This window comes from Rhea pennata, chromosome 5 (genome assembly GCF_028389875.1).
Source record: "Rhea pennata isolate bPtePen1 chromosome 5, bPtePen1.pri, whole genome shotgun sequence".
NCBI classification, from domain to species: Eukaryota; Metazoa; Chordata; class Aves; order Rheiformes; family Rheidae; genus Rhea; species Rhea pennata.
This window is the reverse complement of record NC_084667.1, coordinates 7,931,566-7,959,520: the sequence shown is the minus strand read 5'-3', so window position 1 is coordinate 7,959,520 and position 27,955 is coordinate 7,931,566. Positions and strand designations below refer to the sequence as shown.

At 40.0% G+C, this 27,955-nt stretch overlaps 1 protein-coding gene across 1 annotated transcript; it reads left to right on the top strand.

Annotated features, from left to right (window-relative positions):
* Positions 1 to 23,028: 23,028 nt before the first annotated feature.
* On the top strand, positions 23,029 to 27,955 carry ACTC1 (actin alpha cardiac muscle 1). The gene is made up of 7 exons (XM_062578024.1): positions 23,029 to 23,131; positions 23,239 to 23,387; positions 24,462 to 24,786; positions 25,376 to 25,537; positions 25,654 to 25,845; positions 27,083 to 27,264; positions 27,623 to 27,955. The coding sequence occupies exons 2-7, from the start codon at positions 23,259 to 23,261 to the stop codon at positions 27,764 to 27,766; spliced, it is 1,134 nt and encodes a 377-aa protein (XP_062434008.1). The 5' UTR covers positions 23,029 to 23,131; positions 23,239 to 23,258; the 3' UTR covers positions 27,767 to 27,955.

Below are 27,955 nucleotides of genomic sequence, written 5' to 3'. Positions count from 1 at the left end.
AATTCAGCTTATAAATCTATCATCCTTCCCCTCTTATAGTTTAATTTGCGAAAGCAAGACCACGGGGTTAGCGTGAATTATTTGTACGAAGATTAGCCTGGAATTAGCACATGAGCCACTACTTAGGTACAGTTATATTCTTAAAGAAAACATACTTTCTGGACGTGTTTTAAAAGTTTCACGAGCAGAACTTTGGTAAGGAAGTGGAAGCGCTCAGGCTATGGATAGATCCAGAGGCAGCGTTACCGCTCGTGAGATTGACTCACGTGATTTGGAAGCAGTGCTGGTCGCTGCATTGCTCGTATATTTTAGTTGCCTCTGAATTGGAACAACCTATTTAACTCAGTAATATTCTGGCACCCACAGTGATAGCTCATTAGGCTTGATACTACATTTTACTCCTCTAACTTTTACTTCCATTTATACTTGACGTTCAACAGTTTTATCCTATTATATTTATGGTTAATTAATAGCATTCCCTAAGTCCTTAGATAACCAAACTAAACATAGTAAGCTAAACATAGATTTTAAATTTTATAAGAATGTCCTTAGTATTGGAATTGTATTTTTATAATGAAATCCAAATGATTAATTATTTCAAGTGAAACACTGAGAAATGACCCAGTGTGTTAAGTACAGTCAGTTGATGTTTTCATTTTTTTTCATTTTTCTTGGTTTGTTTAGGTGAAGTTTGTGTCAAGCAGTTTTTGAGAAGAGTGCAACAGTAAGTTCTAGTTAATAGTATTTAATTAAAGGTATTTGGTTAAAAATACGTTACTTGTAATTCATATGTCATAAATTATACTGCATTTATATCTTTGGAATTATTTAGGGACAGTTACAAAGAATACATACCTGCTCTTAAAACCTAAAGATGTTTTGACACCTAATTCCTTATTGTGTAATTTTAACTGATTTTATTATTGTACATCCTTACTCCAGTACATCATTGTTTTCAGTCGAATTGCTTATTGAATGAAAAATAGTCATTGAGTAGGGATAATCAAAATATAATTTTCTTATATGAATGACATGGGGAAACAGAAGATTGAGGTTTAGCTCTTGACTCTGTGGAAGCTTATGGTGGTTTTTCTCGGAGCAAACAAGCTGTCAGTTTCAGTGGATGTTTGCTCATTTAAAGCAGGGATGGGTACCTCTTAGGCATATCCCTGATCCTGTCCATCTCAGTAAGCCACATGTATTACAAATAAGAAATGATATTAATATCCAGAGAAGAGTTAGAAAAACTGATTTGAAGTTTGAGAATTCCGTATTTAGAGTTAAATCTCTTTTAGGAACAATTAGCTGTGACATGAATTTGTAGGAAATGCTGTGTTTAGCTTCAGTTTAAGTCCCCAATGAATTAAAATTTGAAATGAACAGACAAGGCACCTAATGACCCTGAACTTTAAAAATAAGTAAAAAGCAGCTGAACATGGTTAAGGAACTTCAGTGTTTAATCTAACATTTGGGGTGTTTGTTAGGGCCATTACAAGAACACTACAGGCATACAAACTGTACAGGCATACAAAACACAGGCTGCGTTTTGGATTGTGTAGCATTTTCATATATATAGATTTGCATTTTCTCAGACTGCTCAAAGAATGAACAAGGCAGAAGTAAAATGTTCTGACAACTCACAACTGATCTCAGTCATTGGGGAGATAACTGTTAACAGTCTTGGCGATAGCTTGATGTATCTGTTAGAAAAATTGTCTCTGAAGCTCAGCAGAAGGAGTAAGTGACAATGAAAAGGACCATAAGATACATAAATTCAATTAAGCTGGTTCTGGTTGTGTGCAACCTGTTTCTCACTAAACTGGAGAAAAATGGGTGTCCTCCTTAGGTTGCCTGTTGATAGCCTGGGAAGTTCTGCAACTTTATGGGCTAGCCATAATCAGCACCTCAGGATGTTCCTAACACACTACATTGTATTCTAAACATTCATCATGTTCTTCATCTATAGTCATATTTTCTCATGCATTGAAGGAACATTGCAACTAATCTCTAGAGATACATTAGGAATTTGCATCCAAGTGATTCTAGGCTAGGAGACTTCTCATTGAAGGGAATCTAATACTTCCATTTCCTTCTAAGAGAGTATCCCAGGAGGTCCATATGACTTGGTATTTGTTACATTGCACTATCATAGTAAATACTGGAAATAACTTTTTCATGGCTGATTTTTTTTTCCCTCAAGATAGGACTTCTCAGACAAATCTATATATACATATCACTTACAGTCAACTCTTCTTTTCTGTGTCACTAGGTTTGAGATGACAGACTGCAACTGCATAGTGTGGGGATTTTTTTGGCTCATTGTGCTGGTGTTTCTTGGCTGGCCCATAAGCATAGCCTTGTGTGCCCTCTATGGATTTCTTTCCCCTCTTGCTACTTTAATAGGACTAGATGAATTCAGTGAAGTGTTGCTGAAGGGAGCAAGTTTGGGGAGGCAGTGTGCTCAGAATGTGCACAATGGCAAGCCCCTGTGTTAATGATGAAGACAGCCCTGCGTCTGACAAGTACTCTGCTGTATACTGCCAGTTTGCATAGTTCACTCTGTTAATCTTAAATGTTCCCAGTTCTAAACTAACTATTCTTAACTCAAACTATGTTTCTCTTCTAAAATATAAAATAAAAGTTTCAGCTATTGTTTTGAAAATAAGTAATGATACCAAATATTTGGAGAAGCTAACTAAGTACATATCTCTCAGGATTTGAGCTCAGTGTCAAAACCTAATTAAATAGTTGAAAATACTGCAGCAGCAGCAGAATTTCCCTTATAAGTCTGATCAAGTCACTTGAGAAGAGTAAATCCTGAACTGGAACGTTATTTTGCTGAATATTTATATCAGCGCTGCGCTCAGTAATAAGAGAAATTCTGATCCAGTGGCCTACAGTATGTATTTCTTCATGTTTACATTTCAGTGCCTGTTTAGTTTATTTTGTTTTTAATAGACATTAGAGTTCTTTTGCATTACCATTTTATTTTGTGTATATTTTCTGTAAAGGCATTTTTTTCAGTGGAACAACTTTACTTATGTGAGTTCATTGCACTACTTTCAACTGTATTAAATAAATAAACCACTTCTGTGAGCACCTCATTGAAATTTCTTCTACTTTGTCCTTTGTTTGATGTACATTTTATTTTATGATGCACTGAACACTAAGCATTGTCTAACCATTTATTTGTAATCCTTTGGTTTTCTAAGAAACCCAAACCCTTTGGATTTCTGGTCAGTCTCTAGAAAAAAATATTTTTATTTTGCTTTTATGCCCTATGTTTTTTCATGCGTCATCATTTCATATTTTTGTTACAGTGAACAATTGCATGAAAAATGAGACTGGGTTTCTAGAAGTTATTTATTCTTGCTTCAAAAGGCATTGCTTAGCTTATAGTGACGAGCTGACAAGGTGAGAGTAACTGTACATTTTCCTGTGTTTCCAGAAAGTGTAGAAATGATCAAGCCTAGTTTAAAGGGGCTTAAATGATCCAGAGGAGATCATGGTTAGATGGCCAGTGGTCCAATGCCACATTGATTTACCAAGAAAAGAAATAAGTTGTCCTTTTGAAAATCAAAAGCTTCGAAGAGGTCTACAGTGGCTTTCTAGAATATGCCCTAGGATACACACAAACTCACAGAAGGCAGAGAAGTCTACAGGGAGCTGTGCATGTGACCGTAGAAGTTTGAGTCAGAGGACGGCTCCTCCAAGGTACCTGCTCCAGGCCCCTGTAAATTCAATCCTGGATTGGATAGGCATGTCTGTTTGGTTATTGCTTATTTATAAATGAACACACAATATCTATTACTGTTATTTATTTGTAGAATAGCGATGCCTTAAAATTTGTCTTAATGTTAAAACAAAGTGTTACCTGAGAGATCCATTACAAGAACTGCTTTTCCTTTGTTAATCATCACTTTGTCCAGTCTGTCACTAAAATAGAAAGAAAGAAAGAATAGAAAGAATGGAAAATAGAAGAAAGTTTCCCCCAGTTCAGCAGTGAGAGACTGGAACAGAATTGACATAGTGGGGCCAGGTGCCTAACTGTTATTGACCAAGGCTTTTATTAGTTCATGAAGAGGGTAAATAATATAATATGGACCTCTGTGATGGACTTACGTAGTAGCTAGAGATTGGACTTGATAGCCTAAGCCTTGAAGACTTCCCCGATCTTGCCCAAACTGTAACCATTTGGTCAGATATTTTTCACAAATTCACAGAATCAGTAAGGTTGGAAGGGACCTCTGGAGATCATCTAGTCTAACCTCCCAAAGATTTCCTGGTGGTGTTTCCACTGGGGCTGGAACCCATGTAAAGTGTCTACCTCAGGTTGGATATTTTGAAAAAAATTCAGCCAAAATTACTCAGCTGTTTTGGGAAGCAAAGTTTCATTTTTGAAGTTGTATTTTGCTTTTATTTTTGAAGTGAAAGAATGCATATATTCAGTAAAAATAAGAAAGTACAGCCATTTTGTTGAGAAGGCCTAATCACCCCATTATTCACATGGTTGAAATTTGGCAGAGGGAAGTGTAGGTGTGATGGATGTTTTCTGCTATTTTTGTGAAAATCTGCTGAAATTTGAGTGCTTTAAAGCTCTTAAAAACCCACAAATATGTGTTGAGCAGCTGGAGTCTCTGAAGAGTGTGTCTTTGCCTGTATGCGGCTGTGCACCACTCTTGTGTGCGCTATGCCTGTACCATTCCCATAGAACGGGTGAGCATGTAGCATTTGACAGTTCATGCACAAGGGGAACTAAGTGGTTTTCCTGGCAACTGTGGGCTGAGATGGGGTCAAAACAACAAGATTGTTTTCCCTTTGCTTGCAGTATTCTTTCCAAACTGAATGAAGATAATTCATCGCTTAATTGTAGACTGGAAATAAACTGAACCTGGAATTGGAAAGCAAATTGTTTGGGTCCAGAGATGAGCCAAGCAGGGTCAGTTGCCATTTTGAGCGGAGCCATGGATGTCTGGAAGAGGATTAAAACAGGGATACTAGAGAAGCATGGACAAAAATATGTGGAGAAGCTGGATATGAAGGTGGTAGGTAAGAATGAGAGATGTGGGATGGATCAGGTTGTGGTGGTGGGGTGGAGGAGAGAAATGGTTGGAAGAAATGGAGAAAAAACAACATACACCCAGGAGGGAATATTCATTTCTAATGCGTGTTTAGAAACCTGTGACTCCTGTGACACAGGCCATGGTGAATGTAAAGATTCCAGCATTGCAGGAGCAAGAGTGCTGTATGATGTCGCTTCTGATTTTTAGCTGTCTTTTTTAAAAGCCCTGAAACCTTTTGTGCAAATTCAGTTCAGTGAAAGAATATTATGCTTGTAAAGTCAAACACCCAAAGTCAAGAATCAGCTCTTACAGCTACTGATGAAATAAATGGCTGCAGGTGTTTTCTAGAGCAGGGGTCTTGGCCTCATTCTGGGTACTACAGAGACGTGCTCTGGGCATGGCTTGGGATATTTGAGAGAGTGATCTCTTGTTGACACAAGGTAGCAGTACAGCTGTGGCAGAGCTGGAGGCCACCACTGCTGCAGCATCACCGGGGCAGGGACTGACAGCCCGAGGCTACGCTGAAATGGGGTCCTGGGCCATGGGTAGAGGTGGGGAGGATAGAGGGGTAGGTGGAGCTGTTCAGGGCCGCAAGACCTATCAGTTCCCTCAGAGCCCTGATGACTAGTGGATAAAGCAGAAACCAGGAGAAAGTACATTTTTTTTTATGGATAAGACAGTTGACATTTGCTCTGAAGAAAACCAAAACCTGGTATCTTTGCCAGAGGTAATGCTGAAGTTTTTTGTGGGGCCACTTAATGTGTATGTGCTTTGTTCCTTGAGGTGCTTGCATAAATGCTGAGCAGTAATAGCTGTAAGTGATGTCCTTAGAACTGTGCTTTGAACATACAAAGTGGTACATAATACTAAGAACCGGGAAATATTTCAGTTTTGTCTCCTAGAGTTAACTGATACTTTAGATTTTAATATCATTAGATCAGTTCCAGAGCTTCTCAAATATGGCTATTAATATATTAATTAAATTTCATATAGCTTTTGTGAAACTCTGTAGTAAGGAATGGTATGGCAAAGTCTCTGAGGAAGGAGTTAATCTGTCTTCAGGCCTGTTTACATAAGAGTTATTTGATAAAGTACTGAAAAAGGAGGAACAGATACAGAAACAGACCGAGAATGCCTGTCATTTCCCTCTTTTGAGTAAGTACCCAATTATTAGGCTATGGTGAGAGATTCAGCCTTGTGCACTCCCGGCCTTAATTAGTTGCTACATACTGGCGAATGCTCACAGGTTAGAACTGTCTTGTAACTTGGTGCTGGGAGGTGGGATACGTGTTTGTATCCATGCAAGCAGAGAAGAGGCTGACAGTAAGCCAGCGTAATAAAAAAGACATTTTAAATAAAGTTGGCCACTACTGACTCGTTCTTCTAATTGAACGGAACAAGAAAACATATAAGCCTTCAGAAAGTGGTTTGAGGGCATGAATCTAGTAAGAAAAAGCAGCTAAGCCTTGGAGAGGAACAGTATTTCAGAAAAACCCTTGTCCTCAGTTGTGGCTAGTTCAAGCATCACCTCATGCAGCGTCAGATGGTGTTACGTAGGAGACATCGAATGTTTTGGAGAATAGAATTGGAGAAAACACAACGCTGATTGTCTTCTGTTGATCCTGCTCACTGAAATACTTAACTTCTTCTATGTATTGTCACTGGACTCAAGAGTTGTAGATTCTGCTATGGCAAGGAGCAGAGCAAACAGCTAAAATTTGGGCAGTGGATTCAGTATTCATCTAAAATGAATGTTACTATAAAAGGTGGAAACATTACATTCAAATCAACCAGAGTATGTGTTCTGAATATGGAAAAGGAAAGAGAAATAAATGCATCTAGAGTCAAATCCTAAAACTAGTATGTGTTCCATGTGACATACTGCCTGTAGGGAGCCTTCAAAGTGCTGGAACAAAAGTATATTTTTTGTTTGACCTATTCAGCACAAACAGAATTACTTGGATATTTTCTTTCCCTCCCTCTTGTATAACTCCACAATGGCCAAACAGAATTGAAACAAACTTCTGAAAAAAATCACATTTTTGTTGAAAGTTACTTGTAAAATATCTGTGGTAACTCTTTGTCTGCAAATAAGTAAGTCTTTTGAAAAGAATGTTATAATTAGAATGCTTTCTCAGTCATAATAGAATAAATGTTACTGTGTGACTTCCAACAGCAATTGTACTAACTGGTAAAATGGAGCTGGAAATGTGCAAACATTTAAATTCTAGCAAGTAATTATCTCCATTTGATCGTAGGAGGGATTGATACAGAATGATGTCAGGCACTTTTGGAGGATTAGCAGTGCTGCCATTACTTCATCCATTTTGTTTTGTCCTTGAATGACAGAAAAAGAAAAAAGCCTGCAAGATCTCCCACAATAAATGCAGAAGTCATTACTATACAAGCTGCGTTTTTATAAAACTTACAGATTTATTGTCTTTCCTGTAAGAGTAAGGATGTATGATAAATATATAAGAACTGATGGAATCTGATGTATAAATAGTCTATATATGATCATTTAAATGAACACGCCTTACAATAAAAGACCATTTGCAGTTGTGAATACTCACGGAAACAACCACCTCATGTTGAGCTTTACTGAAATTTTACTCACAGACAAATCTAACTAACATTTAACTTTTTCTTACATTTCTTTCCCTAATTCTAATTTCTATGGTACTACACAAAGTGAGGATCTTCTCTTCCTTTAGTTTTCCTTGCAGCGTTCACCTACTGCACATAACTTTTTCCCGGGTTAAGTCAGTAATCTGCTTGTGACATCATATTAGTTGCTTTGGCAGCAGCGACATTTTGGTACCCAGCTGTATGTTCACACCAGTTCCAGGTGCAAGAGGCAAAACGAGAATTTTTGCGAAGCTGTTTCGATTTTTCGACCCACTTGCGTTTCTGTGCTCAAAGTCCAAGACCACCTTTTTTGTCATTTAAACACTGCAGAGCTCTTCTTCTTAAAGGTAAGGCTTTCGGTGTTTCATTTCCTTGTTAATAACTGAACTCAGAACCTCACACCCCTGCAGTTTTAGCTGAAGCAGCAGAACTCTGCATGGCTTTCAAGCAGATCAGCTGGAGAATCTGGTCCTACATTGTACAGAACCATTTCTTCGTTGCCACAGTTATTTCATGTCGCAGTCTTATATGCTTGTGAATGTTGTGCAGTGTAATGTAATGATTTCCAACATGATTGTTACAGTCCTGTGCAGAGTTACATGCCCAAAAATGCCGGTAGGAATGGGGTGATAAGTGGAAAATTGGAGGACTACTGGGCTGATGCTTAGAGCACTGGAATGAGACTCCTAAGATTTATTTTTCTCTTTTAGGTTGACCAACAGTTTCCTGTCGATTGTTAAGACACTTAATCTATACCTTGCTGCCTTATGTATAAAACCTCACAGGAATTCAAAATCCACTAATAAGTATGAAATTTTAATGATACTTTAAGTGGATACTTTCCAAAGTGGAAGGACTTTGTTTGTAGATAGAAAGCTACTAACTTTAGGATAGAAGCAGGTCATTAGCTAGCGCAAGGCTATTAATTACAGTGTATATCCTAACTTTTGCCCTTAATGTCTCAAGCTCCAAGGGTTTGCTTAGTTAGCTGCCTCCTGCCCAACTAATCTAATTTTCAGAATACTCTTAGACATGACTGTGTCAGGATTCATCCTGTTATTTCTTTAATGTTGAATTTATTTTATGCTTGCATTAAATTTCACCTGTTCCCTGGTGTTACAGAATTATTAGCATCTGATCAACAAAATAATATTTCAATTACTTAGTCTAATATGAATAGCCTTAGAGAATTAACTGCCAGGTCCCTGCTGGGATTTGAACTCCCATAGTATCCTTTGAAGTTTACAACCTAAATTAATAAATGTATAGGGTATACAATGATTTATAATTAAAGGCCAGAGTAAATCCACTAGTTATAGTTTTAACAAATAAATATTTCTTTACTCTTGTGTATTTAGGCCTTTTATTTAACTAGAAATAGCTGTTGTGTCCTCCTTAATCTTCTGAAAAGAAAGTAGTATCCACAGACAGCTCTCTCTGGGCTTATTCCAAAGCCCATTAAAAACAATAAGAGTTTATTATGGATCTATATCAACCCCTTAACCTTTTTTCTTGGGACCTTCTCTCAAGAATTTATTAATTTTCCTGAAACTTCTGTTGTTAATTCCCATTTTTTCTTACATTTGGGTACTTAAAACTCTCTACAGTATTCTAGGTATAACGGTTTAATTTTTACAGCAGTCACTTAGATATTTTTTACTGGATTTGTCATAGGACTTTCAGCTGGAACCAACCTGATCATCAATGATAGAAAAAGGAAAAACTGCGGAAGACTCTTACAAAAGGTATAGTATTTCTGATCAGTTTCCAATGGCCCTGACATAATTTATGTTCCAAAATAGACTCTGTGTTGAAGTCTTTTACCTGTAAAGTGATTTACATTTTGATAGCACCATAGATTCTAATTGCTACTTTCACAAAATACATGCAGAATGCTAAATTTAAGAGGTGCTGCAGTACCTAATTCTTAGTTGCCTATCACTCAGAAAGGCATCTAGAGAATTGACATAGGTATGTAGGTTCTGCTTAAAATACATGAGATAAATTACACCGTGCCAGAAAAAGGGATAGTTATGACAAGACCTTTACAACTAACTGGAAACACTAAATCCTGGGGTTTATCTGAAACCCTGCTCCTTTTTGATAGATGCCCTGTTCACTTGGGAGCCAGGACCTGGAATTCTGAAAGAAATTTTCTGTATCTATTCTTTCTGAGAACCTGAACAGGACTTCTTGTTTGAGTCTTGCTGGGTTCTTTTTTAAGTGTACCTGTGCATAGAAAAGGATGTGGAGGCAGAAAGGAGGCTGCTTTTTTATCCCTTTTAACAGGTTAGAGATCAGTGCTGTCTACAGCTCTTAGGATGGTACTCTAAGCACCGTAATAGCATTGAAGCTTAACAGATAAATTTCTCCCTCTTTCTGTTACATCTGGTCTTCTGCATATGAAAAAAAAAGGGAGAGAAAAGGAAAGAGATGAAACAAGACTCTGCAATCTAAGAGCTATTATATTTGACTGAAGGTGTCCTCAGTGTCTACTTTTCCTTTTATAACTCAATGACTACGTAAAGCAGGGCTCTCTATTTGCCAGTTAAGTGGCTGAACCTGTAGTCCAAATTGTCAAACTTTATACTCTTCCTGGCCCTTGGATTTTCCCTGCCTGTTCTCCGGAAAAGCTTCACTGGGACTGATTAGGAGGGACTCTATACTGTTTAAAAGGAGCAATCTGATCTCAAAATTCCCCAGGAGTGTTCTCAACACTGTTGGAAATTACCATCTGTTCGTGACGTGTGCCAAGTCTGCCTACTAGATTATGCTTGACAGAGATAGGTATAGGTTTTGATGCTGAGTACAGTCAGAACCAGATTGGTATATATGCTAACTGGTAAATTGGAAGACATTTGGGTGAAAATATAGGCCTCAGTATCTGAGCCTGTATAGTTTTGAAAATATTTGAACATTTGAATTTAAGTTTTCTCTCTGTAGCTACCTAGTTTTGTGAACAAACCATTTTGTAAAATAACAGAAATTAGATTACATGTCTTAATTCTGGTTATTTGGGACGTCAATTCAGAGATACGTGAAAATATTTTTCTCTAAATCCATACAGTGAAATACACCCCATTACTTGATTAATACATTTTGACATAAAATTAGTATACTTTAGTTTTGCCTTGTAGCATTTGCATGTTTGCTTTACCAGTTCTGTGATCATCTACAACTGTATTTAAAAAAAAATCTTACCTTTCACTCATAAAAAACAGCCCTATGCAATATTAGCTTATCCCTATTCATATCCTCATCAACATGAAATTGATGTAGACACCAATTCCCACAACATTTTTCACGGACTATTCAACTTATCACAACAAGAGCTAATTGATTATTCTTATCTGTGTCTATAACGATATCCAGTATGTTTCTTGGATCACCTGAATGCTCTGTGAATAATGGTGAGCGAGCAGCAACGAGTATTATATTAGCTAGAAGAACAGAGTAGTGACTTGATGAGCAAAAGCAACAAGTAATGAGTGGAGCAGCTACAAAAATCAGTAGTGTGACTTCTGGTGTGGCCTCTCTACAGCAGAAAAATAGCATAGACTGAGGAGCCTGAGAGTGCTAGGAACTGAATGCTCATCATAAGGGTAGCAATTTGTTCTCAGATCCTAGGCATCAAATGGGGAGGAAGGTAGAGCATGCCCTTGTCCTTTTCTGGATATGTCTTTTACCATTATCAGCTGAAGCAGGAAAGTTAAATTAACATTAATGTCAGTGTGTGGTTTCATTTCCTTGTAAACATTATACATTATTTTTCCATATTAAAGTCTTGTTTTAAACTGCTTGTTTAACACATTCCTTTAGAGTGAGAAATTTTGTGCATTCAGTGTCTAGAAACTGTATATTAGTTTCCCAGGTTTATGAGCAGGAACTGAGTTAATGTTGCATTTTTAGTAAAGAATCTTTGGAACTAGTTAAGGGTTAAATTAACATTTAATTTCTGATAATGAAATTACTGTTACAATGATATGCTTTGTTAAAGATATGCTCAAATGTTGTTAATAAGATCATTCACATATTGTAACTGAATACCTTAAACACCAGATTTAACAATATGACTACAATATAAGCACTGCCATTTAATGAAAGGCCTGACACTCTTGCATATTTCATGTAACAACTGACAGCAGTTGCACAGAAAATTAATGTATCAAAATAACTATATCATCAATCATTTTATGAAAAGCCTATGTGTATTTAACTGAAAAATCTGTTCTGCAAAATAATTATTCCTTATCGTACGACTGCAACGTATCTATCTGAGCTCAACAAATATCATTCAGAACTCGGGCCCTATATGATTAATCAAAAATATTCCTAAAATTAGGTTTCTGAACTCATTCAAATGGCTGTGCCCACTATTATCTTGTAGCTACAAAGTCTGTTTTGGAATCTTTTATTTAGATTTCTTTTATTCAAATGGGTTATTAAATAAATGAAAACATCAGCAAATTTAAAAAATGAGAGGAACAAAAAAAATTATCATAAATTGAAGGGAATAAACTATCTTATTTTTTATTGTTTCTGCAGGTACTTTCCTTCAGTCTGCATCAGTCTGCTGCGGAGCTTTACCTGGCTGTTGATACTGATCTTCTTTGCTTGGCCCTTGAGCATGGCCTTGGCTGGCCTCTACGGATTTCTCTCCCCTTTTGTTACCTTGGTGGGACTGGATGATGTTAGTGAAGCCCTGTTGCAAGGAGTAAATGTGGGAAGGGAATGCGCTCGGAATATAAGAAATTGTAAGCCTCTGTGTTAAGGAGGGAATCTGACACCACCTCGCAGCCATCTAGTTTCTCGCTGCAGCATGTTTCACATCATTATTCTATATTTTGAAATCTCTAATTTTTGCAGAAACATGAATTAAAGAACCCTCATTTCAGCAAAATAAGTATTTGGCATTTTTCCCCCCTGAATTTAATGTTTCTAGTACTGTTTTATAAACACACAACAGAAGGAATGACCTTCCATATCTGATCTAATGACTAGTGATAACAGTGTCTGAAAAAAGAACACAAGCTAATATATACATTAGGTACATGAACAAGACCTGTGTATCTTTAAATACTGTTTCTCTCTAAGGTCATGCTTCTACAGACAGAAGACTGAAGCATTATAAATGAGTCAGTGTGCCACCTGGAAAACACTTGTGCTTTGTTAATGGGTAAGAGGATGAGGTCAGATATTTCTAATTAGCATCTCCACGGGCAAGCAGCCAGCAACAGGCAGCACTTCAGGCTGCATCCCTTGGGTGCAAGTTGAATACAATAATGAAGGCCTTTAGGACAGGCTGTTTTCTGTGGTCATTTGAACCTGGATGTATATGATGTTCATGCTGCCAACAGAGTATCACAGCTTTTGATCAAAACACACCACGGAGATTTGAGCCTCAGCTCCTGGATATTCAGAACATTTCTATTTGTCCTCTGTAAATTATTGTCCTAAACTGGTATGATTTATAAGGCCAAAACTACTGCATATGCACATATCCTTTCTGCAGAAAGAGCTTATAGAAATTGCTGCTTTTTAAAGACAGCCATATACAGGAGTATAGAATTATGAACTGTAGGGTTACACAGGGCTTCTAAGACACAGTCTTGTCCTGGAGAGGTGCAAGGGCCTGTCTGTGCTATAGTTGCAGCTGTATGAAGAATTTCTACGGATGAGCACAGAATTCCTTCTGGGAAAGGTTGCAGAAGTCTCCATATGTATAATCTTTAAATGTCATATAGTTAAATAAAACAATTACATGCTTTTTTCCCACCCTTTGCTCTGCCAGTCAGTCTGAATATAGTTTGAATACTTAGAATGATGTCAATGATTCGCTGCACAATGTGGTTGATTCAAGTCTTGGCTACCCCATTCTGCAATTAACAGTAAAAAAGACTCCCTTTTACTGTATTTTCTCATGTTCCATATCTTAGGGACGTTTATTTTTCTCATATTAAAGAGCAGTGTGCTATATTTGCATTTTCTATATATCAAGTATCTATCAAAGACATTTTCCATGGGGAGACAGTTGTTTATCAGGAGAGTCATTTTTCTGAGGGCAACAATGTGGCCTCATAGTTTTAATAAGTTTTGCAAAGTAGAAAAATATCCTTTGTAGTGACTGTCTTTTGGCTGTATCTTGTGGTTTATTTAGCAGATATTTTATGGGAAAATAATTGCTTTCTGAACCATCAAATTGACTTTTTTTTCTGAACATCCAGTAAGCTTAAGGCAGCAGATAAAAATTGTCTTTTCCACAGTTTCCTTAGTTGACTTAAATGGTGTAGCTCTTTGCCAGTGAGACATTTACTGATGTCATACGATACTTTTTCTGATCTTGAATCACTGAGATTTTAGATAGGTAATTTGATCTTCTACATTTACTCGGGGGGGTCAAATATTTGGTGTAATTTCATTGTTTTCAACAGCAATCAATTAATATAAAAGACATTTTTCATCTGGTTTACTGTACTGCAGACCTAGTCAGATTTGGAAAAACTTTAAAACTTAGGATAAGTCCAAAAATAAATTGGAAATATGTTGTCTGAGAAATTTTGTTCAGCTGAAGTACACGAGTTATACTCAGAAAAAGGTGACTTAGTATTTCAGTGACTCTTGTCACTTGATAGTAACTCACTTTTTTTTTTACAGTACTTTTCAATATGTTTTCAAACTGTCACTTGTCTCTCCCAAGTGGTTCAAAGAAACCAGTCCAAACTCTTTGAGTGACATCATTGCATCTCTGTTGAAGCCAACTGAATGGCATGAAAAATGTAAAATCATACTAAAAACAGTATGAGAAAGGGCGGAGGGGACTTAAATGAAGGAAAAATCAGGCCCAAATTATGTTTATGATTACTAAATTGAGCCAATAAAAACTGAATGACATAGATAACACAGTACCATAGCTGCTACACTTAGTTCAGAGGTGGTTGACCAATTAATGTATTTTCCAACTCCCAAGGCAAAAATTTGGGATTAATGCAACTTGTTGAGTGAAATGGCCATGACTACGTGCCTTTTCCCTCTGTATCTGAGACCATGCTATACATAACTGCTTGATAGTGCAGTAAAGGAAGCACAAAAATGGAGAAAAGTGAATTTCGTCTATGCATCTGTCATAAGTGAGGAAGAATATGTTTAATATGCAAAAAACCCCATGCACAACAATCCCTTAACATCCTATAATCAGAAGGCTGTCAGTCATTCCAGCAAAAGAGATTATCTTTCAAGGCATTCATGCAAGCAAGTGCCTGAGTAATAGTTAGCATTTTGCTCATTGTGGATCCATGCCCTACTAATGTCAAGTTGCTGCATCAAATGGTGAGTGAAAGGTGGAGTGCCGCCAAGTAGTATGCCTAGGCAGCCTGTGTATCCCGTATCAAGTAACCAGGTCAACAGCCTGTTTCGTTCTGGCAAGAAAACCCCTTACATTCAAATGTTTGTAGGACCCTATGAAATCACAGTAGAGAGTCCCTAAATTTGCTATTTACTGTAATATTTCATTTTGGTTTTAGGCTTTAATGTACCCAGCAGAGAATTACAGATGAACTGAATCATTACCTTTTTAGGAAAGCAAAGTTGAGGTGTTAGAGTACTTTGGAGTGTCTTTCAGGTCTTACGTTAAGGATGGCAGTAACCGGCATTCCTAATACACTTAAAATCATAGACTCAGTAAGGTTGAAAGGGACTTCTGGAGATCATCTAGTCCAACCTCCCTGCTCAGCAGGGTCACCTAGAGCGTGTTAGACAGGGTTGCATCCAGGCGGGCCTTGAAGATTTCCAGAGAAGGAGACTCCACAACCTCTCTGGAGCATTGTACTCCATAGGTAAATCAGAAATGCCTCTACAATATTCTTCTGTTAATGAAGCATGTTAAGCAAAGTCTGAAATACAGTGATTACTCACAGGATATGTACAGATCTTGGCAATACAGACTTCTTACTGTCACTTTGGTAAATGCGTTAGTCCTGTCCAGAACAACCCCTCTTTAGAAGAAAAAGCAAGTAAACTCAGATTTATTTTGGTCAGTAGTTAAGACCTGAGATAAATAAGTGACAAAATAAGTACTGGTAGAGAACGTTCACATAATCCTTCAAGAATACTATTTAGAAAATTACTCATTCGTAGAATTAATCCTCTGACTTCAGTCCCTTGAAATTGTTTCCATCAGCAAACATTCTAGAATGGCTCAAAATGTGGTTTTTCTGTTTTCATTTCAGTTGAACTCAGTTTCTTTGCTGTGGTATTTTTTTCAGCCTGCATGCACATTAAGAGGTTTAGCTTGGTAAATGTGCTCTGAGCTCTAAAATATGTTACGTACACTTCAGTATACACATATATTTAACTGTTAAAATGACAAATGGCAATCTGGTATGAAATCTTCTGAGTTCTACAGAACATATGGGAATGCTGGCTTGAAATAAAGCCTGCATTACTGAAGACTGAACTCATTGTAGGAAAGTGATTTTGGAAATTCTTTGATTTCTGTCTAAAACACACTGCACGATTAACTTCATAAAAGCTAGTAGAAAAAAAATAATCTCATGCCATTACTTGCACAACAAAATGTATTCATATTATGATTGCACCATGCAAGCAAAATCTATGGTCCAGTGGCAGATTGAAAATCCAGAAAATCGGATCCATGTGCACACCTAATATCTTCACTGGAAAGTCTAGATTTTTGAATAATTCTCTCTCTCTCTCTCTCTCTAATTCCAACCTGACATAAGAAAAAATAAATTGCAAAAACGTGGATAAAATTTGCATGTGAATATGATATAAATCCACAATACATAAATTTACACTTTTAACATTTTCTGTAGTCCATAAAGTCTTTTTCTAAAGCACCTTTTTCTGTGGAAAAAACAGAAAACATTTTTGGCTCTGCTAATTGCTAATTGCTTAATTTTCAGTGGATTCTAATGGTCAGCAAGACTCCAGAGAAGCTTTATTTTGATCATCCAAGTTTTAGCTTGGATCAGTGCACAGTCCTCCTTCTCAGCATTTCCACCGCTTTTGATACGTTGCAATTTACTGGACAAGAGGAGGTATTAGCACATTTAACAAATCAGCTCTCAGTACAGAGATCTGTGGTGTAAGAACGTTCCAGTATCTGGGATTTCCAGAAATCTTGATCCTCAACCCACAATTATGGAAAAAGCAGCTGCAGTTTCTGTCAGAATGTAACGTTCTTTGCCGGCTGGAATAGGATACATCTGCTCGTCTTGCATTTCTAGTAGCACTAACTTCTGAAATAGTTTGGGGTTATTTTTCCATTCTTTGAGAAAGGTGAGACAAAAATATTTTTTTATTGAATTGGGCTAAAAGGTAAAAATTCTGAAATACTCAGAAATAAACAATTGGAAAAAAAAGTTGCTGTCCATTAAAATGTTTTGTTCATAATTCAGTCAGTGCTTTTCAGAAGAAAAACTGAAACTTTTTTTTTTTTTCTTTTAACCTACATGAAAATGAGATAAGTTGATTTCAAAACATTGTCTGAAAAATGGAATGAATAATTTCTGGGGAAAAGTATGTTTTGGAGAATCTCTATTTTTTTGGCAAGAGAAATAATTTTGCCAGAAAGTCCTGAGGCAGTCTCAGCATGCTTCAGTTTCACTCCCAAATTCACTGAGTACTACAATATTTTCTCCACACCATGGTCCAACTACTTCCCTTGTTAATAACTCAGATGCTCTTATCTGAGTCATAACATTGCAAAATTGTGGTAGGTTGGAATCATCACATTCCTTGCCTGATTCATCAAATCTTAGTGTTTCTAACAGCAGTAGAAACAATCAGTCCTATAAAAAAATTGTATTTCTTGGGAAGGATATACATATCTCAATTATGGCAAAATGAACTCTTTCTGTGCATGCCACATTCAGAGAGCCTTTGGTATTCACATTTCAGAACATGCTGCACTTATTCAAGAGCTGAAATTGGCCTTCAGAAGTGAGATTCAATAAACTCCTTATTTCCAGTGTGACTTTAGTCAAGTCACTTAAACCTGGTATACCTTAGGTCCTCATCAGTAAAACAACTCTTCTTTCTCTGCCTAATCTACAGAGATCGAGAAATTTCGGTGCTCTGGCTTTAACACACAGTATACAGAATGCATGCAGAAAGGTTAACAGAAAAGCCAGCATTTGATGGTTTCCTTTATTAGAATTTAATTCATTAACGGACCGCTATGTTGTTCTTTTTCTTGTAACTCAGAGACATCTGTCTCTGATTCTGAAAAGTAACAGGCAGCTGAGAGAGACACGGTCTGGAAAAGCAGAGAGACTGCTTCGCAGCAGCTGGGAGCTTCAGGTTCTCGTTTCCGATCGCTGAGCTCCACTCGCTGCAGGGGACTGACATGACAGCTCATGCGACTCAGGGAGAGGTGGTGACACCAAAGTTAGGTGGTGGATTACAGATGAGACCACAAGCCTATATGTGATATGTCAGTAAAAAGGGAAGATACATGTATTAAATATCATCTTACTACAACAGAGTATTAGCTGGCGAAGAAAACAGGAACATTCCTTGTTTCTCTGCAAAACATTTCCTTGGCAATTTGAATCCTCGTTCCTGTTATCTTCACAAAGCCTATGTCGCTCTCTTTGCACATAAATGGCTCACTCTCTTTCGTCTTTGCTCTCTGTCTCCCCCTACTTTCCCCCCTTCTCCTTTAATTATTTTCCTTGTCATCTTTAAGTACCTCAGTATTGATCTACCTAATTTATATACTTACCTTGCCATGACTCCGTTGTCATTTCATTGTACCTGTTGGTTGTACCATTCTGCAAGTTTCAGCTTTTTACAGCCACATATAAGAAGGAAATGTAGTTTATATTAAAATAATCACAATTTTCAGATGACTGGATGGAATAATAGCCTTAAGTATTGGTTGTTTTGTGAAGATATTCGTAATACAAATACTCTCAACCTGCCTTTGGTTCACCTACCAATTACCTATTGCCTTTAGAGCTGCTATTCATTTATGCTGTGCTAGTATCTGGAGACTCACCCGATATAAAGGGATGACTATGTGTGATGCTGAGCAGACATGCACAAAGGCGTCTTTGTTACTCCACCTCTTCTGCTGTTCAAGTCAGATTTTTTTTTTTAATAACTAAACAGTCAAAATGAGATTCAAAATCTGTTAGAAAAACTGTCTGTCAATAGTCTCATGTGAAGCTGATGTCTCTCAGAGATTCAGCACAGGATTACCACCCAACATACATGCTAGAAACACAGCTGAAGTGGTCAGGACCTACTTCCATTCTCCTGAATTACTCTGTCTCCTTCGGGGTGTAACATGGCCTGAGCAGCCTGTCTGAAGCTGTAGCAATTTCCCTGGGTTGCATTTCATTTCAGAGCAGCCTGTAGTCTTCCCAGTGCTAAATACTGGAGTCTTATCCATCCCACCTGCCATGCTATGGCTTGTGGAAGAAAATAGAAATTCCTCCCATGCAGGCTTCTTGTTCTTAGAAACTCTCACCAGTCCCTGTGCCCGTCTGCCTGCTGCAAAGAGTGTAACGGGAGTGAGAGTCTTGATCTCTGTAAGTGACGTTGCAAATAATGATGCTTCAGGCTCAGAAACATAAATTCGTTTCACTACCACTCACCTCCAAGTATTGCCTGTCCCTGCTTCTCTCAGCCTCATAACAAGATGTTTTAGCTGCATCTCTAACTCCTAGTGCCCACCTCATTATTCTATCATTACCATGCACACTTAAGATGTTTTAAGTTAATTATAGATGTGCAGCAGCACATGAGTGAGTGAGAGAAAGAGGGAGAGAAATGATAACAGCCTGCAGCTATGTGAAGGGTTTAAATGCTGAGCAGACAGGGAATGTATAAAGCAAGATACATGGGCTATAACCAGGGCAAGTGGCACTAAGAAAGGGAGACATCTGATGAACTATCTGGAGAAGTGTGATTATTAACTTGAGAGACTATCTTTTAGCAGAACAGGAGAAAGATTCCTCACTTGGGACTTTCAAAATCAGACTGGGAAAAGCATAAGGGAATGTTTCATAGGGAATGCCTCTAGCTTGGTGGTGACCATGGAGTTGCCTTTTCTGGCTTCTCTATCTGCGCACACACAAACATAACCAGACATAACTGCACACACGCAACCAACCATGGCAACCATGAGGGTGATATTCGTATGATACATTGCAGTGTACCTTCAGCATCCTCACTGCATCAGGACTCCTGCCCATTGCTAAGACTCTGCAATGCTTTTTATGTTCCTAAAGCACATACAGCTCTGAACAGCTGTCCCAGGACAAAAGGACTGTCCCAAAGGACTTTGCTACTTACTCTTGCAAAGGTAAAATTTGTTCCAAATATTACACTGGCCTGAGGCTCAGGAAAGGTAACAGCTCTGAGCCAGGACAAACTTTATGTCCCAGTCCATTGGACTTAGAAATAGCAGATTTTAGCTAGTGAGGAAAGAGAGGTCTTCCAAGATGTATTAGGTCAGGATATACTATACTTTGAAATCAACATAATGATAGAGTTTGGTGTTCACTGCTATTTTTGGAGCATCCATAGATAATAAAAAAGAAAAATCAGAAATAATCAGAAAGATCAAAAAATACACACAAGGAGGGCCTGATCCTACATATTTTAATTGTCTAAATGCAATCATAAATAAATAATCTGTAAATAATCTGAAGTCTGGAATAATAAGTGTTCAATGCTTGAATCAAGGCTTTATTCTTAAACTACATGTTTTCTACACTCATAAGCTGAATAGGAATAGGAGATTTGAGGATTTCTGGGCATCATAAGATCACAGTGTGATTTCTTTTTTGGAATTTTTAAGTACACAGCAACAAGAACTAATAATTCACTAGCTGCGTTCTGTTTTGGCTCTAGTCACATTAGTTGAATAACACATCCTATTTTGCCTATGTGCACGTGTCAGATAAATGTATTATTTGTGCTACCCTATTACATATGTATCGTTTGTGGGACTGTGTTAACTCTGCCTACACATTAAGCCTTCATAGTCCTCCGCGTTCAAGCTCTCTTGGGGTGTGTGCAGATCATGCCCACTTGCACGTCCACTTGCTTGCTTTTCCTTTGCCTCTGCCTCCCAGTGGCTAAGTCATGGGAAATGCATACAGCAGTTAGGGACCTTGGTCATTTAGAAACTGGAATATTTTTTCTGCTGGCTAACCTTATGTAACAGGGTGGTACATTTTCATTTGTTTGCTTGTTTTGTGTACTTGAGGCTGTAATATCACTTTATTGAAGAGGGCAGGACAATGTTGGCCAAAGGAATGACTTAATCTGGGTACTTTTAGGAAGGGCTATGAGGGAGCAGATGCTTTTCTGGATGTATGCACACGGTGTGGTGCCCTGTATGTTTGACCTTGCAATACACAGCAAGCAGAGAGGGAGAAGAAAGAGACTGAAGAAGTGTATCAGGATCCCAGATATGAATCCTACTGGATTAGAAACTTAGAACTTGAGGAAAGGGTAGAGAAAGCCGGTATTTACTTATGAAGGAAACAGAAGAAAACATAGACTGCCTTGTACAGATTTTACACGCAAGAGCTGGCTCTGCCTGTTTCAGTTTCGCCAGCAGTTCCTCTCTCTGCAGCCCCGGGGAATGTAGGATGTGACAGGGAAGGTCTGATTGGGGAGGAATTCAAGGCGGCTATCAGCAACTGGCTTCTATGTAAATACTGTAACACCTCTGAGCGGAGCAACAGCTGAGATAACACTGAAAGCTAATCTCTAGTGCCAGTGAAGCTGGCCAATCCCTCCCAGTATATGGCTTCTGCAGAAAAAAGCTGGTAGGGAAAAAAGAAGCAAATCTAAATTGTACGTGGCAACTTACTACAGAGTAAAATGTACTGATTTTTTAGAAGTGAAAAACAGGGTACAATAATATACTTTTCCTTTGAGATGCTACTCTGTGCACACATAGTGCATGCTAGACATGCATATATATGAATCCTTGTATAAACAGGCATATGGAAGTATATGTTGCTGTCACCAACCCTGCTACCTGTGCCTGAAGGCTTTAGGTAAGTCCTTATCCCACCAGTACTGATTCTGGATGATTTTTCAGCAGCAGCAGGAAAGTTGATTATGTTTGCCACTGCTTCCCTGAGGCAGAGGCTCTGACAGAAGCACAGCCTTTCCCTCCTGCAACCTTTTTAGGCCACTGCACTTCACAATCATTTCCCACAGAGCGCAGAAATAGGTGTTTTATACAAACATGCAAGCATTTTGCATATATTTGTGTGTGCACACATATATACATATATATACATACATATATGTACACACACACACACACCTTTATATACAAATAGCACCTCATCAGAAACAGACTCTCTCTCCTCAAGGCATTTAAGGAAAAGCAGGAGCTAACAGTGGCCAAGAGGTATATTGCTGTATGAGCCTCAAAGATGTGTTTAAACCTCCCATGGAGCCAAAAAGTCACAGGCCAGGCAGCTTTCACAAGCTCCCTCCTTCCCCCTCACTCAACATGTAGGTAACGCCACATCAGCCCACCTGCAGCAGCTAATACACTCGACCGGTGCCTCGGCAGCTGATCCAGTTGAGTCTGGGCCTCCTGGCCCCCGCATCCCACCCTCCCCGTCCGCCCCCAGGCCCAGCGCGGCGCTGCCGCAGGCGGGCGGCAGCGCGGGGGGCTGTAAGCCGCACGGCACGGTGCCGCAGCTGCCCTAGGACGCGCCCGGGGGGCTCGGCCTCCGCAGCCGGGCCAAGCCCGCTTGAGGGATGCTGCTCCAGTGGTTCCATTTTTAACTGGGAAAAAAACAAAGGAAGGAAAAAAAAGATCTTTAAGGTATATGGATTTTCTGGGTTTCACCGCTGCAACAAAACATCAGTGCAGGTGTTTCAGCAACTGAGCAGGAAAACAACTGCCACATCACATTAACACAGAGAGGTTTTTTTGCCCAAGCTGTCCCCATCCCTCCTTCTCCTCGGCCCTTATTGCTCCACATTACTGACCCAGTAGAAGGGCAAAAGCGGGGAGCCTAAAATCCACGCCAGCTAATGCAGAAACAAGAGGCCGCGCTCCGCGCCGCAGCCCCAGCCGCCGCCCCGGCACATGCCGCCGCACAAACCGCCCCCGCGCTCCGCGGGCACCGTCCCCCCCGGCCCGCAAGATGGCGGCGCGCCGCTGCCGCCGCCGCCTCCCTATTTGGCCGGGCGGCGGGCCGGGCCCGCGCTGCCTTACATGGGCCGGGCGGCCGCGCCGCGCCCCGCGCCATTCATGGCCGCGCCGCGCCGCCAAGCCGCGCCGCCGCCCAAATAAGGAGGCGGCGGCTGCCCCGGCCCGCCGCGGCCGCGGCAGCCGCCGCCGGGTATAAAGCGGCGCCGGCCGCTACCCCGCCTCACCGCGCCTCGCCTCGCCTCGGTTCGCCGCGCTTTCCCTCCCCCGCGCCGCTCCGGTGAGTAGGGCAGCCGCAGCCCGCGCGGGGCCGGGACGGGACGGGGCGAGAGCGGGGGAGCCCCGCGGCGCTGCCGCAGTCTCTGGAGCCGCCGCGCTCTTTTGCAGGTCCGCGCCTCCGCCCGAAGATGTGCGACGACGAGGAGACCACCGCGCTCGTGTGCGACAACGGCTCCGGGCTCGTCAAGGCGGGCTTCGCCGGCGACGACGCCCCCAGGGCCGTGTTTCCATCCATCGTCGGCCGCCCGAGGCACCAGGTAGAGAGGATGCCGGCGCCGCCGGGCTTCCCCCGCTGCCCTCGCGCGGGCTCCTGCCTCTGAGCCCGCTCCTGACCCGCCGCCGCCGCCACCTGCCCCGCTGCTTGTGGCGATGCTTTCTTGGTCCTCTCAGGCCCCCTGTTTGGGTCCCTTCTGTGGGCTTCCATGAGCTTCTCCCTCTCCCCCAGCGATCTCCAGTTCCTCTTCGCTCTCTCCACACCCAGGCTCCTGACGGAGAACCTGGGCCAAACGCAGCTCCCTCCGGAGCCGCTTCGCGCTAGGCCAGGCCTGCCGCCGCCCGCCGCCCGGACGCAGCTCGCCGGGCAGAACTCACCGCGGGCGCAGCTCGTTCGGGGCCCTTCCCGCCCCACCCGGCCCGTCTGCCCGCTCACACGCCAAACCGCGCGCTTGAGTTCGCTCTCACTTGCTCTGCGGCCCAGCCTTCTCAAGATCTGCCTGATCTCTTCAAGCCTCCCTTTGCTCGTCCCCACTTTGCCCTCTTACTTTGTCACGATTAAATCAGCGTACGGAGAAGACAGTACTTCTAAAATTTCCAAGCTAAAAAGTTTGCAGTGCTTTTTCTTTTTAGCTAAAATAATTTGCTATTGCCATTTTGTTTTTATGAAAATGTTACCACTGAGACTCCATAGCTATAGGTTCTGTCACCAGGTTAACTTTGGCAGTATCCTCTTCTTCACAAGAAGACTTATTTTCTCCATAGCTTTTGGTTTATAAACCGCTCTTCCCAATCTCTCTCTGTATCTTCCCTTGCTCATTAAATTGTGTAGTTTACTTTCAGTCAAACTGTTGGACCAGAAAGAAAAGGTAATTGAAAACCAATGTCATATTTAGAAAAGGGGAAGAAATGGATCCTTTCATCTGATTAAAGGGAGAATTATTTTATTAAAAAATGTAAAATTAACATGCAGATAATACAAATTTCTTTTCCTAAATGACCTTTTTCTGGCATTGCTGGTTGTATCATTCTTCAGAATAGCATAATGTGGCATAATTGTTTGGGCTCTTTGATGCTATTTTCCACAAATAATGGTTTCCTGCATTTTCTTCTTCTAGGGTGTTATGGTTGGTATGGGTCAAAAAGACTCTTACGTAGGCGATGAAGCTCAGAGCAAAAGAGGTATCCTTACTTTGAAATATCCCATTGAACATGGCATCATCACCAACTGGGATGATATGGAAAAGATTTGGCACCATACTTTCTACAATGAACTGCGTGTGGCTCCTGAGGAACACCCCACCTTGCTCACAGAAGCCCCCTTGAACCCTAAAGCAAATCGTGAAAAGATGACCCAGATAATGTTTGAGACCTTCAATGTACCTGCCATGTATGTGGCAATCCAGGCTGTCCTGTCCCTTTATGCCTCTGGTCGTACAACAGGTAAAATAAACAGATAACCAGTCCAAAAAAGTAACTCATTCAATTTACAGAAAAGTATAGGGAAGTTTTCTTGATTATAGTTACTGATGATGTCAACAGAAAAGTGAACACGCAATCTGTTGAACAATGTGGATTTGTTTGCCCTGCTTTAAAAGGGAGACACTGTGGAACTGATTCTCCTGCTTGTCATGATACAAGTGAGGAATGATTACTGTGAAGATACTGCAGACACTGGTGTGAAGCTTGTGTAAGAGTTGAACTCTTGGGCCCCAGAGATGTGCATTTTCAGATCAGGGCAATCACCATCTCACGTACACACACATAGTAGTAGAATGCTGTTCAGATGGATCTAGCTTAAAATACATGCGAGACAACTGTTTCATGTGAATGCCTACACCAAACAGGAATATCCATGCAGGCAAAGGCAGAAGGAATGGACAAGGCCTATTTTTAGTAATTGACTTAAATAGAATGACACTGATTTACATGCCATGAAAAATCCTACATGTTTTATTGTCTGTGTTACTGCTTGTCATGTTTCATACATTTGTTCGGTGATTTCAGCTGCTCTCTAACAATTCTCTCCCAGGTATTGTTCTTGACTCTGGCGATGGTGTCACCCACAACGTACCTATTTACGAAGGTTATGCTCTGCCTCATGCTATCATGCGTCTGGATCTGGCTGGCAGAGACCTGACTGACTACCTCATGAAGATTCTCACTGAGCGTGGCTATTCCTTTGTGACAACAGGTCAGTTCTTCAGCTTTGACTTCCTGTGTATATCCTCATGTCTCCCTTGGTTCATGGATCTTCTTCGTTAGTGTTTTGCTTTTCCAGACCTTGACTTGGTTTCTTTATATGTGCAGCTGAACGTGAGATTGTTCGTGACATCAAAGAGAAATTGTGCTATGTTGCACTGGACTTTGAGAATGAAATGGCCACTGCTGCCTCTTCCTCCTCTCTGGAAAAGAGCTATGAATTGCCTGATGGCCAAGTCATCACAATTGGTAATGAACGTTTTCGCTGCCCTGAAACCTTATTCCAGCCATCCTTCATTGGTGAGTGTTTTTGGAAAATTTCTCTTACAGTAAGAGGACTGAATGAATCAGAAGATCTAGAAAGTGTCCCAGTCCCCCTGATGATCTAAATTTGGCATAAAAGCAAACATAAATAATGGGTTACAGCCTCTGGTCCCTATAAACTCTACTGAATGTGAGCTCAGTTGGGAATTAGCTGAGCCCTGGGCTCTTGATAAAAGTCCTAGAGCAGGTTTTAGGTTGCAATTTTCAATGACTAAAATTACAGTTAGAACATTATGTCACTGGTAAGAACAGTTTTCAGAGCTGTATGTGCACAGCTCTTGTCTGAAACAGTATCTGACTCCACTAAGAAATAAAGTGTGTGAGGAAAAAGAAAATAAGATATTAATGTGTAGCTTATGTGCGCTGTGGTTTAACATTGCCATGACCAAGATGGTAAGTTTGTTGTCCGCTATAGCGGACACAGCTGATGGATATAACAAAGGCTTATAGTGTAAGTCCTGAGCATTAAATGCAGTTGTTCATCAGCTGACATCTTACTGTGGATTTAGTGTCAACCCTTCCAGGAAGCACCTGTTAAAATTAATAGATTGGAATGCAACCTATGAACATTTGCTCTTGATTTCTTTTTTCTTACCACCCAATGCTAATACCCCTGTCCGTTACATCTTGCCTTGATGACTGTAAACAGTCTAGACTCTTCATTTCTTCTTCAGTCTGACCAACATGCATTTACTAATGTATTTAGTTCTACTTTGGCTGTTTTCACCATCTTTATTGTTTTCTTTTCTGGATTAAACTAATGGTGCTTGTGAGACTCTGGCATAACCTGACACTCATATCTTCTATTCTGTGCAATTTCCTCATATCCCCATGTAATAAATAGAACTTTATCTTGTGTGTCCACATCTTACTGCACTTCTTGTGCGCCTCTTGTGCACGTGTTACATTATCTTTTTCTATCGATTTTTGTTTTCTAAGCTAATCTTGTAATCCTTTTAAAATGCTTTTTCTATAACATTTAATTATCAGTAAGTAATTTTACAACAAAAGTCTTCAATACTACCTATTTACCAGGATCACAGATTAATATTCTGTCTAGCTTCAGTCCTTCAGGACAGGGAACCTGTGTTTTACAATGCACTTCTGCAGAAATCTAGACGTTCATATTAGTAACGGGGAGAAATGCTGAGGGTTTTTTGTCAATAAGACCTCTTGTATAATTTACTGATGTGCCATATTCTTTCTTCTCTAGGTATGGAATCTGCTGGTATTCATGAAACTACCTACAACAGTATCATGAAGTGCGATATTGATATTCGTAAGGACCTGTATGCTAACAACGTCCTTTCAGGTGGCACAACAATGTACCCTGGTATTGCTGATCGCATGCAGAAAGAAATCACTGCACTTGCTCCTAGTACTATGAAGATCAAGGTAAGGAATTTGTACTATAAACAGATAGATAAGGATGGGGAAAATGTCTATATCATTAAACTGGGACACAGGAACTACTCAGAAGTGGCATCAGCAACTGATGGACAGATTAGGAGAAAATGCATTTAATCAGCATAATTACATTGATTAGAAGTAAACTTAGAGGAAGATTGTGCTATAGATTTTCCTGGAAAATGCTACATATTTTGTACCAGCTGCTGAAGATTATTTGTACTGATACTGGAGAAATGTGTGGGTGTGTGTGCTATAGCTGCTACCGAGCTATTTGGTATGTCGGTAGTGTGGATTAATTGTTCAGTTAAACTGATGAGAATTTGGTTGTTTCCCTTTATCCTAGATCATTGCCCCACCAGAGCGCAAATACTCTGTTTGGATTGGTGGCTCCATTCTAGCATCTCTGTCCACCTTCCAGCAAATGTGGATCAGCAAACAGGAGTATGATGAAGCTGGTCCATCCATTGTCCACCGCAAGTGCTTCTAAGCACCTTTCCTTCAATTTACCTCCCACTCAGGATGACGACAATATGCTTCTTGGAGTCTTCTGGCAACCCTTCCCGAACTCTGTTCAGTCATTGTACAGTTTGTTTACACACCCGTGCAATTTATTTGTGCTTCTTCTAATATTTATTGCTTTATAAATAAACAAGATCTGGGACTTGCAACCTACAAA